Raw genomic sequence first — 19,266 nt, forward strand, 5'->3', positions numbered from 1 at the left:
CCCCTAAGATTTTCAACAGGATTCAAGTCTGGAGAGCGAGCCGGCCAGTCAAAAAAAAAGTTTTTGGGCCTTAATCCATTGCTTAGTTTCCTTGCTGATATGAATATGATCTTCTTCTTCTTCTTCTTCAATGACACTAACGTTCCTAGAGGAACTTCGCCGTCTCAACGTAGTATTACTTGCGTCATTTTTATTAGTACTTAGTTGAGATTTCTATGCCAAATAACACGCCTTGAATGCATTCTGAGTGGCAAGCTCTAGAATACGCGTGATCACAGTGCAAGTCGGAGGAAATTTCTTTGACGAAAAATTCCCCCGACCAGAACGGGAATCGAACCCGAACACCCGGCATGTTAGTTATGATGCTAACCACTCGGCCACGGGTGCACATGAATATGATATGATATGTGAATTTTTTTGTGACGATATCCACGCAAAAATGATAGGAGAGAGCATAATATGTATGTAATTCTTGAATGATGTGAAAGCGATCTTGAGCTTTCCGGTTGCACAGAATCTCGCCCAAACCATGCACGAGCCTCCACAAAAATTGCTGGTTGAAGAATACTGTTCCTTCTTCCGTAAATCACACCAGTTCCTGTTGAAATCATCAGTACCATCCAAATTGAACTTATTTTCGTCAGTGAAGATAACCTATACATTGTTGAACTTTTCGTTATGGTATATAGCAAAATGTATTCTTTTGGAAACATTCTTTGTCACAACATACCATGTCCCACTGCCGGTTCATGTGAGCTTTGGCAAAATTCAGACGTCTTCCGATGTGAGATGGTGTAAGATGAGAAGATTGAATCTTTTAAACCCTCTTTATGTGAAGATTTTTTACCAAAACTTGACGAATTGTCACCCGAGTAATATTTAAATTGAAATATTGCTTCATTTTCATAAGCGATTTTGAGGTATTCGAAGCTGTTCTAGCTATTTCCCGCTTATTCCGGTCATAGAGCTTTGATTTACGTGGAGCTCTCTCTCCTTTTTACCGTATCTTGAGGATTCGTCAAATAATTGAGCGCTACTTGATGGGATCGTCCAATCCGACAAGAAATTTCTCTGATATCAGCATTTTTTGGTGAAATACATCGATTTGTCTTTCTTTTCTCTCCATGAGCACTTTTCCCTTTGGAATTTGGAAAAACAACGGAAAAATGTAACTGGTCTTATAGAAACTTGACACTTGAAATATACAAAACCTTTGGTTTACGCTCAGCGCTTGCACACACACACATATGAAAATCATGCAGTGTATGTTAGTCACCAATACCAATACACTAGAATATAAGTTGAAGCATTGTTTGTTTACAATGGAACAAAGATCATCACCTGGTCTTATAGGAGTTGGACAGAGTCCGTGTTTTCAGCATAGTTGAGTCACCAAATGTATTTTGCAACATTTTCAACGTTTCAGCACAAAAAAAATTTGTTTGCAACACACAATTTAACACACTATTTTTGATCAATAAAATTTTCCATATCAAAAATCACCGAGCAAAAAGTTAGTTTGTTTTTAATGACGATGTGAACAAACTAAATGACAGATTGCGCTCAAAATTGACATTAAGACCACTGACAGCAGTGCCAACTTTGAAAAAAAGATTAATTTCCAGCGGGAAGATTTAAAATTACAAACTATATATACTATATATTTGACAGAATGTACATACGACAGACGATGATTCATTGTTATGTGGAATCGAATTGACATACTTGACATAGCTTAACAATACGCACGTCCACGGGCGACTATATGTTTATGCCATCTCTACCATTATTCCACCTTTCTATTCAACAAAACATCAAAACCGCCTAATGGAAATTATTTCAAACTACATTTAGCAATACAGGAAAACTAACAATGTGTGCGTGGAATACACGTGAATACACAAGCGCCAGCTAGAAGAAACGGAACGAAAACCACTCTGTATCATTTCATCGAATTCCACCCTGTATTTGATATTACGAACGCGCCACGATTTCATTCGCAACATGACACACTATCGAGACTTTGTGCTAAAAATCGCGAATCATTCGTTACATACCCAAAAATTATAGGAGGTGGTATCCAAGACACGATCACATTGTTGACGTAGAACTACGCTGTTATTTTGTTCAAGTCCTTCGCTTTTCGCTCTTCTCAACAGCAGCCCTTTCTATTAATATTTCTTATTTTCTTGATGAGCCGATGATAGCCTAGTTTGATGATTCCCCACACAATTGTGTAGTTCAGAACCTTAATGGAATGGCGTCTATTTGATGTAATGATTGCAATGCCAGAGATATCAGCGAGTAAGTAATTTGGTCGCGTCCACAGTTCAATCCGAAGCGAAAACATTTGATGACGCAAAACTGAAAGTTTGCCTCAGCGAGATCCAATATTTATGCTCTAGGCAAATATTCCCCTTCGTTCTTCTTCTTCTTCTCTTCTTTGTTCACGCAGTCTTTAAATCATTCCCCTTCGTTGGTCGCCGATAAGTTGCTCGTTATTGACGGCATGGGTGGGGAAGTTCACAAATTACAAATTTACGTGAAAATGGAAATACTTCTAGTTTTCATCAAACTAAACCAGGGGATTGTAATATATAGCATAAAAAACAAATCTTAGGGAATTTCCGATTCGTTTGGTATGTGAATCGTCAAAATCTGTTCGCGGTAAAAATAGTTATTGCCGTTAACTTTATTTCATAAAAACGTGACCTGTTTTCTGATTTGGCACCCTTAGTGAAAGACGTAGTTCTACGTCAATAAGTTATCAACGGGAGGTGCATAAGTTTCAATATTTCCTCTCTCCGCTGTGTCCATAGAATCGAGGAATTAGGATTTTCCGATTCGATTGGTATGCAAATCATCAAAATCCGTTCGATGTAAAAATAGTTATTACGTTAATTTTTAATTTTTATTTTTTTTATGATTTCGCACTTTTCTGTTCTATTTGAAAAACAGATAAATTCTGAGCTGAATACCAACAAAACTTTATAATGATCAGTATTTTTTTTTAAATCCTTTCAAAGAAAAATCAGCAGATTTTGCAATACTGCCAACACTACAAGGGATAGTGTTGAGAATATCTCCTGACAATAGTCAAGAACAAATCGTACTAAAAGGATGTTACGGTCAGAATTTGGCCAAACAAGATTGCGTGCTTTTTTGTTTGAAAAAATATTGTATTTTTCTTTTTAAACTTCAGCTAGTATACAATATATGAAAAAATATTCAGTTAAGCTTCCTATACCGGGCCTTTAGTTCAACTCTTGCTATTAGATTTTGTACAGCCACCTCGTCCACTTTGTTCGCCACAGAACCGAACATTGGTTCCCGTCAATTTTGTAATTGACGGTCCTGAATGTAATAGAAATGTCGTTTGCAAAGCTACATGTACAGATTGCCTGCCAAACCAGGTATTTCTTTGCGAACATGTATCTCATAAGTCGACAGCCTGGCTGGTTTAGATTGATGACTCTAGACGACACATCCAGTATGTTTGTCCCATCTCAGACGGAGAGATTGAGGTTCTGCTTGGAGCTCTCGTTTGTGGTCGATCCGGCTTCCTGGTTGTTGACAAACCTTCCTCGAACGTTTTTATGCACGCACACACACCTGCAAAATGAGGAATGTTCAGGTTTTGAAGCACGATTTTAAAAATGCATCATGTTTAAGTTGACCAAATTTTAATCGTAAGAGACTTTCGATCAGAGGCTCCTACCATTCAAATAAGAATTTTCTTCCTTATTGACTAAGCATCTCCGGTGATTTTTTTTCTGACAAGAGGCTCAATAAAATTATTTTTCAATTCTGTGGAATGTGTGGCAAACTGCAATAAGATTTGATATAACGACAAATGAGATTTATCAATCCTTCCAACTCAAATCGCTGAAACTGGTTTAGTTATTCCGAATAAATTATCGATCTGCAGACAGCTCTGTCTCGCCACAACTTAGCGCGTGCGAACCTAAAGCTAGCCTAAACTTACGCCTACCTATGATTAGCATCGCGGTGAACCGAATGATATCAGCGCCGGAAACCGATCTTATCGACCGTTTAGGCACGGAATAAAGCTGCTGTAACGCGGGCTGGGCTACCAGCAGTTAGCCTGAACGGAACGTCTGAGGCACGTTGCGGTGCGATTGCATGAAAATCACAGCGTTTTGTTTGTTTCACTTTAGTACTTCAATTATGAATTTATTCATATTTAATCAACTAAATCTGGACACGAGCAACTACGGTGGGAAAACCAGAAAATACCAGTTCTACGGTGCAATAAGAATGCAGCTGGATTCGCTAGTTTCATTGATCGGGACGTTATTTCTAACCTGGCAATGCAATCATTTAGGCGCTGCGCAATATGCATCCGGCGCTGCTTTTAATGCTAATTTTTTATCTGAATGTCTGCGCATGTCTTTCATCAGATGAATAATTGAGATCAAACACATGATTGCATTTTTGCTCTTTTGTGGAATGTGGCGCCCGCTTATCATCTAACTACAGTGCAGAAATGATTGCCAGCAACAATTATCTTTTCATTATAAAAATTTTCTTGTTTCAAGAAAAAATTGAACAATATGAAAAATTATATGGTTTGGCGGATATTTTTTGATTGAAAAGAAACAATCCACGCCATAGTTTCTCAGCCGAAACCAGTTGATCACGAAGCAACAGCAAGAATCACCAATCTACAGAAACAACTCGAATCATCCGACTGACAATGAGGAAAGTGTATACACTTTTGACCCGTCCTCATTTGGCTGCCGATCGAAGCGATTTTCTTATCAGCCGATATGTCTGAGTGTTGTGTTACTCTCTGTGCCTAGTCTGTTGCGAGCCAGCCACCAGCTGCACTCTGTTCGCTGCGGTATAATTAATCGCATTACATGAAGCTACAGCTTACTGCTCAACATGCACTTCCAGTGGTGCGTTCAGACAAAAAAAATAACATGTATTTGGATAGAACAGAGCCAAGCGTGGCGCATATTAATCGGCGAAAAAAACGATATCTATTCTTATTCGTGAACTCGCCTTGCTGATAAACTTGGGATGTTGTAGTTTCATCGAAATAAATGCCTTGTAAAAATTAATAACGCTAACAAAGTTGCGGAAGACCAAATTATTCCTTCAATGCCATTCACACAGTAGTCATACTCACTGGACTCAGTTGAACAACCGTTGCTAATTACAATTCGAAACTTTCCAGGGCGTCCTGCTCGTTAAGGAAGATAATGGGGGTCATGCATGTTAACGCAGGAGCAATTCGATTTCTTTCCTTTAACCGTGTTTGTGTGTCTTTTGCTCAACATTCCTATATGAATGCTGTGATGATATAGTACAGGGATAGCCAAACTTTTGGGCATTACGGGCGACTCATTGTTCAAATGTTAGGCGGCGGTCTACCAAGGCTGACTGTATCAAAAAGTCATTAGAAAATGAATAGTACTAGAAGAGAATAAAACAAATTTTCAACCCTCCTGTACTCGCGCGTAAAATCATAATTTTTATACTTGCGCACTGTATCACAGACTGTGCTTGTCTCTGCAATTTTGCTATTGTGTATTTATAGGCGTTACTAGCTGACCCGGAAAACTTCGTCCAGCCCAAATTTTGTTTTTTTTTTGTTATCAATATCTTCAAACATTCACGTTTTCTTACTATGAGCAAGTTCATGGGTCCAATCGCAGAACTGTTCATTGATTGATCTTTCAATCGACCACGTTGAATTTACCGTTTACTATTTTATTCATATATTAATTTTATATTTATATATTATTTTTATATTAGGCTGTCAAAAAAGTCCTGCGGTATTTCCGCGAGGTGTCGTAAGCGCGTAGTTCTAGTTGTATTCATTGTATCGAGTCATACTATAGCTTGTTGGAAAGGTATTTTTGCGCGCTATAATCCTTGACAGTGTTTTGTTTGGTTAAGTAGTTCGTGAGTTATGGTGTCGCAAATATGGAGCAAAATAAAGAGAAAATCCGACATATTTTACAGTACTACTATGACAAAGGCAAAAATGCATATCAAGCTGCCAATAAAATTTGTGCAGTTTATGGACCCGATACAGTTTCCATTTCCACCGCACAACGATGGTTTCAACGTTTTCGTTCTGATGTAGAGGTCGTCGAAGATGCGCCACGCTCCGGAAGGCCTGTCGTCGAAAATTGCGACAAAATCGCTGAATTAGCCGAGAAAGACCGGCATAGTAGCAGCTGTAGCATCGGCCAAGAGTTGGGGATAAGTCATCAAACCGTTATTAACCATTTGAAGAAGCTTGGATTCACAAAGAAGCTCGATGTATGGGTGCCACACACGTTGACGCAAAAAAACATCTTTGACCGTATCGACGCTTGTGAATCGCTGCTGAATCGCAACAAAATCGACCCGTTTCTGAAGCGGATGGTGACTGGCGATGAAAAGTGGGTCACTTACGACAACGTGAAGCGCAAACGGTCGTGGTCGAAGCCCGCTGGAGCGGCTCAGACGGTGGCCAAGCCCTCATTAACGGCCAGGAAGGTTCTGCTGTGTGTTTGGTGGGATTGTCAAGGAATAATCTATTATGAGCTACTTCCCTATGACCAAACGCTCAATTCGGACCTGTACCGCCAACAACTGGACCGCTTGAAGGTAGCACTCATGAAGAAGAGACCATCTTTGATAAACAGAGGCCGCATTGTCTTCCATCAGGACAACGCCAGGCCACACACTTCTTTGGTGACGCGCCAGAAGCTCCGGGAGCTCGGATGGGAGGTTCTTTTGCATCCGCCGTATAGTCCGGACCTTGAACCAAGTGACTACCACCTGTTTTTGTCCATGGCGAACGAGCTAGGTAGTCAGAAGTTAGTCACAAAAGAGGCCTGTGAAAATTGGCTATCCGAGTTTTTTGCCAATAAGGAAGGGAGCTTCTATAACAGGGGTATTATGAAGTTGGCATCTCGTTGGGAACAAGTCATCGAACAAAACGGCGCATATTTGACTTAAAACAGATGATTGTAACTAATTTTATGAACAAATGAAAATTCCAAAAGAAATACCGCAGGACTTTTTTGACAGCCTGATATTAATTCTCGAGGTATGCAGAAATTTGTGTTTCATTTTCATGGCAGCCCTACCTAAGAGAGGGGGGAGGAGTACCACCATAGAATCATTTGTTGTACCCTAAAACCTTCACATGCAAAATTTGGTTCCATTTGCTTGATTAGTTCTCGAGTAATGCAGAAATTTGAGTTTCATTTGTATGGCAGACCCCCCCCCCTTAGAGAGGGGGGTGGAAAGAATAACCACCATAGAAACATTGATTGCACCCTGAAACTCCATATACCTAATTTGGTTTCTTTTGCTTGACGAATTCTCGAGTAATGCAGAAACTTGTGTTTCATTTGCATGGCAGACCCCCCCCCTAAGAGAGGGGAGAAGAGTATCTAACCACCATTAAAACATTTATTGAACCCTAAAACCTGCATATGCCAAATTTCGTTTCATTTGCTTGATCAATTCGCGAGTAATGTAGAAATTTGTGTTTCATTTGTATGGCAGCCCCCCCTTAGAGAGGGGGATGAAGAGTCTAGCCACCATAGAATCTTTTATTGCACCCTAATACCTCAATGTGCCTAATTTGGTTTCATTTGCTTGAATAATTCTTGAGTAATGCAGGAATTTGTGTTCCATTTGTATGCACAGCCCCTACCCCCACCCTTAGAGAGGGGGATGGAGAGTCTAACCAAATTTCGTTCCATTTGCTTGATTAATTCCCGAGTAATGTAGAATTTTGTGTTTAATTTGTATGACAGTCCCAAAAATGCAGTTTTTATTGATTTTTGAAACCTTATGCAGGATGTTTCCAGCAAAAGCTTCGTTGAAATGGTTCCTAGTTTCAATTTTTACAAGTTATGGTTATGGTTAATTTATTACAAGTTATGGTCGAACAACTGGATATTTACACGTTGACTGTTACGTCAGTCACCGGTGACTGACACCGAGTCATCGCTCATGCTGCGTTGAAAATTTCCATAGAGTCGCTATAAAATCGTGGCACTCAATGTGTTAATGGAGAAAAATCGACTCTTACAACTATATGTTTAATTTAACCTTAAACACATTATAAAATGTTCACGGCAAAAGCTAGGATTATATATTTATTCCTTTGCGTTTAGAGGTGACACTATCCTAGACCAGCTGGCGACCAGTAGACCGCGGACTACCGTTTGGCCATCGCTGATATAGGAAATGCTACTATGGTTGTATGATGAATGTGGTAAAGTTCCAAAGATGTAACCTGATCACAAATATAATATATATTATAGCTTAGGCTATAGGAACCGTAAACTCTGATCAACTTGTACAGTGGTCCTCAAGATCTTCCACGCATATCCTCTTTTCATAATTCTTTTTCAGCTTTTGACCAGAATTTTGTAGGTACAGGTCGGACTCGATTATCCGGAGTATTTTACCTTTGATTTTGTTTTATTTTTAGATCCGAAATTTTGAATTTAATTTGTTAACATACTTTATAAATATGATCATTTGAACAAAATTAAATGTGGTTAGGTAGAAGATGGGGCTGGAATAGGGGTTGTTCCATACAATTAGTTTCGAATATCCGCAGTTTATTCATGTATGTTAAAAAATTCGGAATTCAAATGAATACATTTATTTAATTTCCAAACATACCTAATATTATAATTTATTGAAACACGGATGTAGCAGAGTCTGTTGAATATGTTTGAATACGGTTATGCACAGCGTACTTTTTGCCTAAAAACTTAAACTCAAATGAAAATATTGATTTAATAATTATATATAATACGATGATCAAATAATCATGGACGTAGTAATGAAAAGGAAAAGTTGGGGTAGATGTGTTGATATTATTCCAAGAAATACAAAACAAGTGATAAACCTTTAAATGCGATTGGATAGTTCAAGATGATTTTTTGGATTCTCAAAAGATGACTAATTAGCATCTTCATATGTTACGATAATGTCGCAGAATAAACTCAAAAAAACTTGTTTGGCGAATTATCATTTTTTTCGGTATAAAGAGAGTTCATTAGTAACGATGTACATTAGAGTGCCAATGAAAATGGTCATCTCAAGTTTACGAACGGGACTTCCTGAAAAATGTTGATTCCCGCGAATAAATATACTCAGTTCATTTCATTATAATTTGACTTATTTCAAGCGAAAATAAATATTTCAATGTTTTGGCTATTATGAGTGCAGTGAAGTGAAAAAGGTGAGTTTTGGTAGATTCTAGTTGAAGATTCACCAGGAACTGTTTATAAAGAGATTGCAGCGAAATTGAAAAAGATAAAAATGTCAAGGAACGAATTGTAGAGTGCTTAGAGAACTTGTATTTGGTTGATAGAAACATTGAAAAAAATAAATAAAAAAATGATGTTTTTCGCTTCTGAAATGTTACTTAAATCCACTGATTTGAGAGTTTCACAATTATATCCGGTATAAAACTTTGTTATCCTTCAAATGGAAGCAACAGAATTGTCCTACGTAACGTAGTTTTTGAATTAGAGCCAGTTTATGATAGAGACCAAAACAGAGAAAAAGTTTGATAACTAAGCCATTGTTGAAATTCGAACATATGCGTAGAAGTTTTTTTTTTATCAAATATGTTCCTCTATCACCTCCTAAAAGAATTCGTTTTAATGAGAAAGGTATTTTATATCTTTATGGGGATGAATCAAAAATTAAATTCTTCTTTTATATTCAGGAAACGAAAAATATATGCATAGAAAACAATAAAAAAAACTCGATTACATAGAGTGAAAAGAAATCGGAGACTGTAAATAATATAGTGCGCCCTGTATATAAAATCGGAGTTCTGAAAAAAAAAATTCTTTGCGAAATGTATTCCAATTGCATAAAACATCGAGATATACTGTCATCTTTTGTTTTGTTTTAGATAGTCATCTTTTGTCAGCTCTCTGGATTTTTGATAAAATTCTCTGGGTTAATTTATGATTTAAAAAAAACTCAAACTTTGACTCCTATCTACACTAGTGAATAAAGTATTGAGCTGAAATTGTTAATTTTTGCGGAAAATTTAAATTATAAAATATTCACTATTTATAAAGGGTCACTCAACCCGCTGTGGTAGGTATAGGTATACATGAAACATCAGTAGGTTTAGTGTTAAGATGAACGGAAGAAGAAATAAAAAACTCTCATCATGTGAGTGTCTATACTTCCGTTTTCATGACAGTATTTAAATTCCATGTCGGAAAAAAGATATTCTCTAATAACCGTTATTTTCTACTTCCAATCTCGGTATATTGTGCAGAGTACATTCGCCGTAAGAATCAATAAGTCAATCAAGAATTCTTCCGCTGCAAATAACTTTTTAATGAATTCTGAATTTAGGGAAGATTGTTGGCATAAAACCTAACACGTTGGGAGACAACGTAAATCTGTGAACGATAAGTGTTCTATTTCCATTTTTTAGGACTAATAATTTAATAATAATTAGGAGCAATCAACCATTATAGGTTCACGCGAAGAAAAAAAAAGCTTTGAGAGGACGAAATGGGGTGATGCGTAAGGAAAGCTTGGTGAAGGGAGGAAACAAACATCGATAGAAGTGTTTTTGAAAAACACAAACATAAGATTGATGCTACGGCTAGTCAAGATATCTCGTCCGGAGAAGCCAATTGTTCCTATATACGCACAGATAGATTATTCGATACGATTGAGATTTGCGTCTAACCAGTAATGATTGAACATATGACGTTCGTTCGGTTAGCACGTTGAGCTCCGGATTGCTCTCGCTGCGTTTTTTATTTAGGCCGCATCAAGAGCATTTGCGTAATATCGCACAAAAAGAAAATAAGCGGAAATTCGACAAGAAAGTAGTCACAAACCAATATAACATTAGAAAGATAACCATATATTTTTTTATTTCCTTATTTTGAAACTGTCAGTCCCAGTGATTTTTCTAACGAAAAGCTCAATTTAAGTCTCTAGGGACTGACACGGGGCTCAACGTGTTGAAAGTTACATTAAGAAGTCGTTCGAAATTACACCCAGACATGGATTGCGAACACCATAAAGGATAAACTTAGAAACAACTTCAAACCTTTAATTCTGACATACAACATTTCATTTCCCATAATCTTCGAAAACCCCATTTTTTGTAAATAAATGAATCAAAAGAACAAGAAGCTCTTTCGAAACTGTTCGCTTTGAGCCTAGATCAACGTAATCTAGCCGGACCCAGATTTCAGTTAGACGACCTAGATGTCCTCAATTTGCGGACATCTTGTGGTCCCATTTTGCCTGCCTGAGGAATAAGAATCCGACCAACGCACTGTGATTAGAACTCAGATCTAGCACATTGTACAGTTCGAGAATGTGCAAGGTTCAATTCCGCGTCATTCGTTGTTGGTGTCCTACTTACGGAAGCCCCATGTTTGTGCGCCATTTGCTGATAGTGGCAGCTTTCTGCACAAGCAGAGTGATGGGTGTATTTGTTTGTGATGGTTCGAGCTCAAGATAAGTAAATCTTGAGGATGAAGAACAACGTCATGTTTGTTTTTGTCTTCCAAATTGAATCAGCCCCAAGGTGCATGTGAACATTATTTAACAGAGATCATTGATTGCGATTGATTTCGTTAATTTTTAACATGTGGACAATCTCTTCTGAGATAGCCCACTGGGCTCAAGGTGTTTTCCTCGGTTTGCGACCTGTATGTATTACCGTTTTCATTTTCATGACAACTTTCACAATACTCGAATATATATATATAATAATATGAAATATGTTTAAGGGTAGTTTGGATTTATAGAGCCCAAACTTAAGCTAAGGCTGATGAAATTCTCAACTTTGGACCGTCATACCAGTCTGAATCGAATCAAGGTAGACCTCTGCTGGAGTTTCAATTTCGGACAAATATAGATCATAACAAAAAAGCGTTTATGCCTGTTCCCTACACTAAGGATTTGAGCAAGGTTCTTCCTTTTGGGGAGGTATTGGTTGTACGTAAGCGATTTATTGTCGCTAATTCCTGTCTGTAGGCTCGAATTGTTCCGTTTTGTACGGTAAGTGCACATTTCAAGGTAAGCTAATCTGTTTCGTTCATCCACAGAGAAGCCTACTTGTGTGTTGGACGATTGTTTATAGCACTCTAGCCGTAGGGTCAATGCAAAGATCAATGGACATTATGACGATGACTGACTGCGAAACCGTTGAGACCGACTCGTTCCGAGAAAACCTCGACTGGGAGGAGAACTTTGAAAAAAAAAATAGCGATAACACAATAGAAAAATTTATTCTCAATTGGAAAAATAGACACTCGATTGGAACATTATTGGCGAACTTGAAGGTTTCTTTTTGGATTGGCCATGTTGGTTCAAGATCGTGCATGGCTTATCGCTTGAGGGACTTTTCGCAATCGCGCGTCCGAGAATATTGACCAACAATCTTGGCTGTTAGTTACGCATTGGCGGTTGTGGGGAGAGTTTTGTGCAGTTAAGTGAAACACTCTCATCAGACTCTGACTGTTCAATCTGATTAATATCGTTGTACCGTATCTTGTTTTTTTCATTCCAACACGGATAGTTCTCTTAGCGAGTGTGGATTGGTGTCAATGACGGTACGAATAGGCGAGCTACTACTAGCCAGAAGAAGAGGTGGTGCCGTGCATGAGACGCGAAACCACTCGCGTGCCCAATCTCGCCAGCAGCGTAAAAGTTTGACCCTACACGTTACAAGCGGAAATGTGTGATAAAAAATTGGTCGCTCCAGGTAAAAAAGGGGCGCTGAGAGGCATGGATTTATTGGCGCTTTCATTGGTATTTTGTTTATTGTCCCGGAAGAGAAATGGAAAGTTTTTCGGAGGCTGAGTTCAGTGCAGATTGTTTAAGAAAGATGCGGAAGGGATCATGTTATCGTGGGATTTTTTAAAATTGTTTGTTGACATCTCGTTCCATCCTACACATTAGTGCTTTGTATTAATATATCGAACTATTATAACACCAAAAATAGAATTAGAGCGCTGAACCGCCTATTGATTGTCGTTATCGAAATTCAATACCGTAGCACCTGACCAAGTCAGCTGTCAATTTAGGAATGCATATTTTTAAAACATTGGCTAAGCCTACGGCAAAATGAACTAACAATTTTTGTTCTCTATTCATCAAAATCAACTGCTTCAATAAACAGCTATTTCAAATCGCATTCTAAAATTGGTTCCGAGGTTAAGCATTTTATGTGTTTTGTCTTCAGCTTCTGCGTGTGCTGTTATGAAGCAAGAGTATGAATTCGACAATAACAGCAATCATATGAGGCCTGACCATACCCAATAATCATATCACCAAATCAATCCTTTTCGATTATGAAATTGGATAAGCCGGAAGCATTCCAGCTTTGCAATTTAAATATTGAGTACTTCGTTTGCTGGGGCCTTGAATGAGTTTTCCTTAGTTTTTTTTTTGTATTGGAAAATTCGTAGAAACCATATCCCAGGCAGTATTATCTATCGTCAGCCGCTATTTTTTCTCATCGTTCTGGCAGCATATGACTAAAAAACTATACAAATTTATGAGAATGGAATGTGTGTATTATACTATTTATATTATATTTCCTCTTCAGGATTTGAGCATTTTTTAAATGAATAATACGAGATAATAATTATAATATGTCATGCCTTGTTAAAACCGTTTTTGTGCAATTTTCTGTTCTTGTGTGATTTTTGTGCGGTATATTAAAAAATGCATATTGGACGAAGTTATCGTCCATTTAGTTTTTTTTCGATGTTTTATATGCATTCCAGTGTGAAAAAAGCATTTAAATTATCCACTTCTCAAATCATTCACATCCTTCCATCAAAAGCACTTTGTTGCGTATGACATCATTTCTAACAGCAACAAATTTTGACATGCAACTAAAAGTACAACACAGTCACGCGCAACCTAAATGGCAAACTGTCCCATCGCGGAACAGGGAAACAATAGGAAATCGAACGGTGAACAGCGTGGATTTGAGTTATTTTCTTGGGGGAAATTATCATGTGCGGTCCCTATGTACCACACAAAAAAAAGTTGTTTTCAAATTGTGTACCGAACACGTTTTTTTAAGCTACTGGTGAAGTTTTGCACGATTTTTTGTGCGGTCCCTATCCCCTGCACAAGAAAGGATTGCGTGTATTCTGGGTTTTTGTCCGTGTTCATATCTGGATTTTATCGTGCGTCCGGTTTTTTTGTGCATCCGAATGTTTTTCTTTGCTTGTCCGTTTTTTTATTGTGTCTCGATTTTTTTTGGCTGTCCGTTTTTTTGATTTTGATTTTTCTCCGATTCATCCGGATTTTATTGTCATGTTCCAATTTTTATTTTAAGTGTTTGTCACGATTTTTCTTTTTGTTTCCGTTTTTGTTCTATGTCCAGATGTCATTTTGGTTTGTCTTGTTTTTTTTTCCATTTCTCCGATTTTTTTTTCAGTTTGTACAGAGTTTTGTTTCGTGTTTTGGTTTTTTTTTCGTTTATTGGTTTTTTTTTCGTTGTCTTTGTGACATCGGATTTTTTTTTTCATTTGTTCGCATTTTACTTCGAGTGGTCGGGTGTTTTCTCATGCATCCTGATTTTTTCCGCGTATCTGGATATTTTTTCATTTGTTCGGATCTTTTTTTCGTTTGTTTGTCTGTATATTTATTGTGTTCGATTTTTAATGTGCATTCGGATTTTTTTTATTTGTCCTGATTTTCTTTCATTTGTCATTATTTATTTTTCGTTTGTCTGCATTTTTGTTTCGTGTTACAATTTTGTTTGTTTGTCCGATTTTGTTTGTTTTTTGTTTTCATTGTCACATATTCACATCGACTCAATTGTGAACGGTTTTTTTTCTGATGTGTCCGTTTTTTTTCATGGATTTTTTTTTGTTTTCCCGTATTTTCTTGTGTCTGGCTGTCATATTTTGTTGTGAGTTCGCTATTTTTTATTTGTTCGGATTTTCCTCCATTTATCCGATTCTTTTTTCATTCGTCTGCATTTTTGTTCAGTGTTCCCGGATTTTTTGTATCTATTTTTTGTCTGTGTTCAGATATTTTTTTGAGTATCCGGATAGGTTTTTTGTGCATCCCATTTCTTGAGAATATGCAGGAAAAAATGAATGATTTCGAATGCTTATTACTCGAGCATTTCTCAATAGATCGGAAAGATATTTCCATCAATTGATAGGAAATATTTTTACGTATCTATCACAATAAATTAAATGTTATGTTTCATGAGATAAACAATTGAACAACTGTGAAATGTTAAGCGTTATCTAAACGCCCTACCTGCGATGTTTTGATTGATCCGATTTACGGTTTCCCCAACACAGACTTTAAAATCAATGTACCTGGGTGAATCTGCTTTGCAAATATGCTTGCTTGTCCCTAGGGAAAATTGGCACTGCAAATACCATTTGCATAATGGTTTTTTTTTTCTATTGAAGTATGTTCCCTAACACTCGACTCGTTCTCGATTTATTATATGGAATTTGTGCGAAATGTTGATTTACGCGATAAAAACTCGCAGACGTGAAAATTTGAGTTTTTTGAATACCGAAAAACCACCGGGAATGGGGGTTTTCATAATTTTTTTTACGCAAAATGTCTTATAACTGCACGAAACTTCGAGATTTACTGTTATCTCGAGATTTTTTTTCGCTTGGAGTATTATCTCAATATTTTTCTTAACCAAAAACTTCTGAAGATATCTGGGAATACTTCATTTTGTTTTCGCAGCCTGAAAATGCACGATAATTTTTGGGGAGTCATTTTATGTAACAAAATCACGATTCTAGAGCGCCAATAGAAAATTCTGTTTAAATTCGTTGAAAATGCAACAAGTTGATATGTTTTTCACTGTATGCGCACTATTTAGGATCTACTGTGTAAGATCATGCAGTTTTTTTTAAATAAAATAAATGGCGTTTTTGATGAAAAATTTAATGATTTTTTGAAACTATATGAAAAAAAACAGTTTTTTTCGCTGCATTAGAAATATTGTTTTGATTTTTGCACAACAAAAGGCGCAATAAAGTGAATTTACAAGTCTGCGTCAAACAGTGTTTATGGGGTTAACGGGCAGTGGCAACTATATTGCCACTAATTTTTGCAACTGTTTCAAAAGTTATTTTTTATCAATGGTAAATATGCGTTATTCCTCATGTGAGGATTATGTTCTCTGAACTTCGAGTCGATTCGTTGCCTAGTTTCCACGGCCTTCTAACGGGTTAATACATGACATTTGACTAAGAGTTTAGGAACCTACATTTCTCGATAAAACTCTCTGTATAAGTGTGGACAGGACACGTTTGGTGACATTATGAAGACAAGATTTTTATTCTTTTATCCTATCTGTGCAAAAATTCAATTTCATGCTAAAATAATAAAAAAAACTTAAAAATAATAATTTCATTACAGTTTATGCAAATTTTTGATTTGTTTTAACGTTAACTATTACGCTTTTTTAATACTCTTTAATATTTCTTCAAGCCGACAACACATCAAGCATTTTATTTCCATAAAATATGTTGAAACGCCGCTTGTCTCAGGATTTGAAAAAGAAAAATATCATTTTTCGATTAGGAAGGTGTAGAATATTTCAGTTCCGGAGATTAGAGGCAGACTGTGTTTGGTAATGAATATTAATAAAAAGGCTCAAGGGACGACTAATACAGTTCAGAGCCTGAGACACCCCTAATTTTACTACCTGCCATTTAATTTGTAGCATCATTCCATCTCGAGTATCTGAAACATTCATATCAACTGTATCATGGCTACCAAAATTCCTTTTGGTGAGACATTAATTTGCACTGCATTCTATGTGATATTTGTCATTTGTAAATCTTAAGAGAACAATGATTTGAGTATGACGATCGATTGGAATGAGCCGAAAACGTTCATTCTCAAACCAAAAGTACATTAATTCGAAAATCCTCGTAAAAAAACCTGAGCGTACTTGAAGAAATTGTCTCTAATTATCAACCGACAAGAATATTGCTTTGGCTTTGGCCTCTCATAGACTGTTACGTTACTCTGAATCCGATTGAAAATGCTAGATCTCAATAATCTTTCCAACATTTCAACGAAACTAATTGTTTTTCTTTCTTTGCTCCAGATCAATGGCTTGGTGAGAAATTGAAATTGCCCCAGCTGGCCGCCGGTAGCTACGTCACGCCATCCCCACCATCGGCCATCGTGGCGGTCGCTCCCGAAATTGGTCCCTACCCCCACCAACAGCAGCCGGTGAAGGTGCAAAACACTGAAGAGCTATTGATGGAATTTTATTACGTGTATGAGAACGTAGAGTTGACTCATTTGACACCACCCCAAACACCGCCCCAGGATCAGACTCAATTCGGTAGCCAACCAGAGCAATCACAGCCGTCATATGTTGCGCAACAACCACCGCAACAGCAGGCCAATCTATCTGCAGCGACAGCTAGTGAATACTATGGATTTGGAGCGCCGATGAATGGATTGTTGGTGAACTCGATCCAGACTATCGGCGGCCAGTCGAATGTCGCGGAACCGCTGCAGCAAGTTCCGGGCCAGTACCCACTAGCGGATAGCTTTGGTTTCCAACCGGTCGACGAAGTGGAAAACATCGCTCGTAATCTGGAGCTAGTCGAGGAGATTGTCCGATCTCGCTCGAAGGATCTTCCCGATTGCAACGATGACGATGATTCGTGCTCGTTCTCTGAAACAGGCTCTGTCTCTAGCTCGTCACCGATGAGCGACTCTAGCTCGTCCTACTGTGGTTCTGCCTACTCACGAGATCAGGATGACGAATGGAGTCCATCGAGCGGCAAAAAACATTCATTCGGTAAAATTTCAGGAAACAGTTCCGTGAAGAAGCGCACCCGTCCGTATGGCCGGGGAGTGGAAGATAAAAAATCCCGCAAGAAGGAGCAAAATAAGAACGCTGCCACACGATATCGTCAGAAGAAGAAGGCCGAAATTGAAGAGATTCTGATTGAGGAAAGTAAGCTGAAAGATAGGAATGATGAATTGAAGAGCAAATCTGCCGACATTGGTCGCGAGATTCGTTATCTCAAGAGCCTAATGCGCGAGGTTTGCAAAGCAAAAGGCCTGATTTGATTGAACCGCCGAAATAATGTGTCTATATACTAAGAGTACCTTTTTGTTTATATTTCTTATACGAGATACCGTTATACATTGTTTTAAACAGCAGGTCGTCTAAAAGTGATTATGTAGTTGATAAGATTTGTTTTTTTTTCAATTCATCACTCGACACCACCCTTGTCTGACAGTGCTGAATGCTAATGAATCTTTTTGAATTGTAATCATTATTGAATACAACATACTTAGTGCATAAGATTACCTTAAGGCCAACATACTGCAGAAGTCCGTATTCTTCTGGAATTAATTCGATTGCCTACACTTTCTAATGATGATAAAACATACATTTATGATATGAAAAATGGAAGCCGCTCAAATATTATTGTCCGCGATTCGTCACCGAGAGATCAGTGAAATCAGTTTTGGCCACAGTGTATGACGTCCGCTCAGCGAGACCGAAGTTTTGCTGTCGTGTCGGGGACTGTGGCTGAACTCTCGGACGAAACTGTGGTGGTGAATGCGAAATTTATAATCAGCCTCCATCTTTGCGGAGGAAAGTGTACGAAATATGAAAATGTTTTAGAAAATACCAATCTTCTTCATCCGTGCGAAAATTGTCTCGAATTGTTACGAATCAATGTCCTAAAATTGGAAGTTTTCTTTTGCAAATTATTCTTACCATCACAGTGAATCGAGTAACAGATTCGAACGGAATAATTTTGAGATGTTACTAGCATTTCTTTCAATTTAAAAAAAAAAATGAAATTTTCATTCAATATGCTGAAAGCATATTGCATAATAATATCATACGCAAAGAGTAAGTTGATTTATTTCGAAACAAAGCTGAATTATGATCATTCTATCGCAGTGCGAAAGGACGATGTTTTGAATATTTCTTTAATGCGATGAGATTTATTGTGAAATAAAGGGATAAGAAGATATGGACCGACAAATCGATGATCCGAAATATCCTTGATATTATTAAACAACGCGAGCTCGAGTATTTCAAATAAGATTTTTCTACTGTCAACTGGGCCTTTTCGGAACAGATTGTTTGTTTCTTGTTTATAGAAAAATTGTCCTATTTTTTGTGTAATCAGATTATTACAGAGTTTTTTTTGGTCGTTGGCGAAAATGTTCTGTAATCGCTGCATTTGTAATTTTGTGGCGGATTTCAAACAAAATTCC

General features: G+C 37.5%; 1 protein-coding gene across 2 annotated transcripts in view; it reads left to right on the top strand.

Annotated features, from left to right (window-relative positions):
- LOC129775484 (activating transcription factor of chaperone) overlaps positions 1–19,019 on the top strand; it is a 53,880-nt gene extending 34,861 nt beyond the window's left edge. For both annotated transcript variants that reach the window (XM_055780279.1, XM_055780281.1), the window contains one exon: positions 17,114–19,019. In XM_055780279.1, the coding sequence (XP_055636254.1) occupies positions 17,114–18,096 (983 nt within the window). In that variant the 3' untranslated portion in view covers positions 18,097–19,019. The remainder of the gene's footprint in view (positions 1–17,113) is intronic.
- The last annotated feature ends 247 nt before the right edge of the window (positions 19,020–19,266 follow it).

Source organism: Toxorhynchites rutilus, chromosome 3, assembly GCF_029784135.1.
Source record: "Toxorhynchites rutilus septentrionalis strain SRP chromosome 3, ASM2978413v1, whole genome shotgun sequence".
Taxonomy (NCBI): Eukaryota; Metazoa; Arthropoda; class Insecta; order Diptera; family Culicidae; genus Toxorhynchites; species Toxorhynchites rutilus.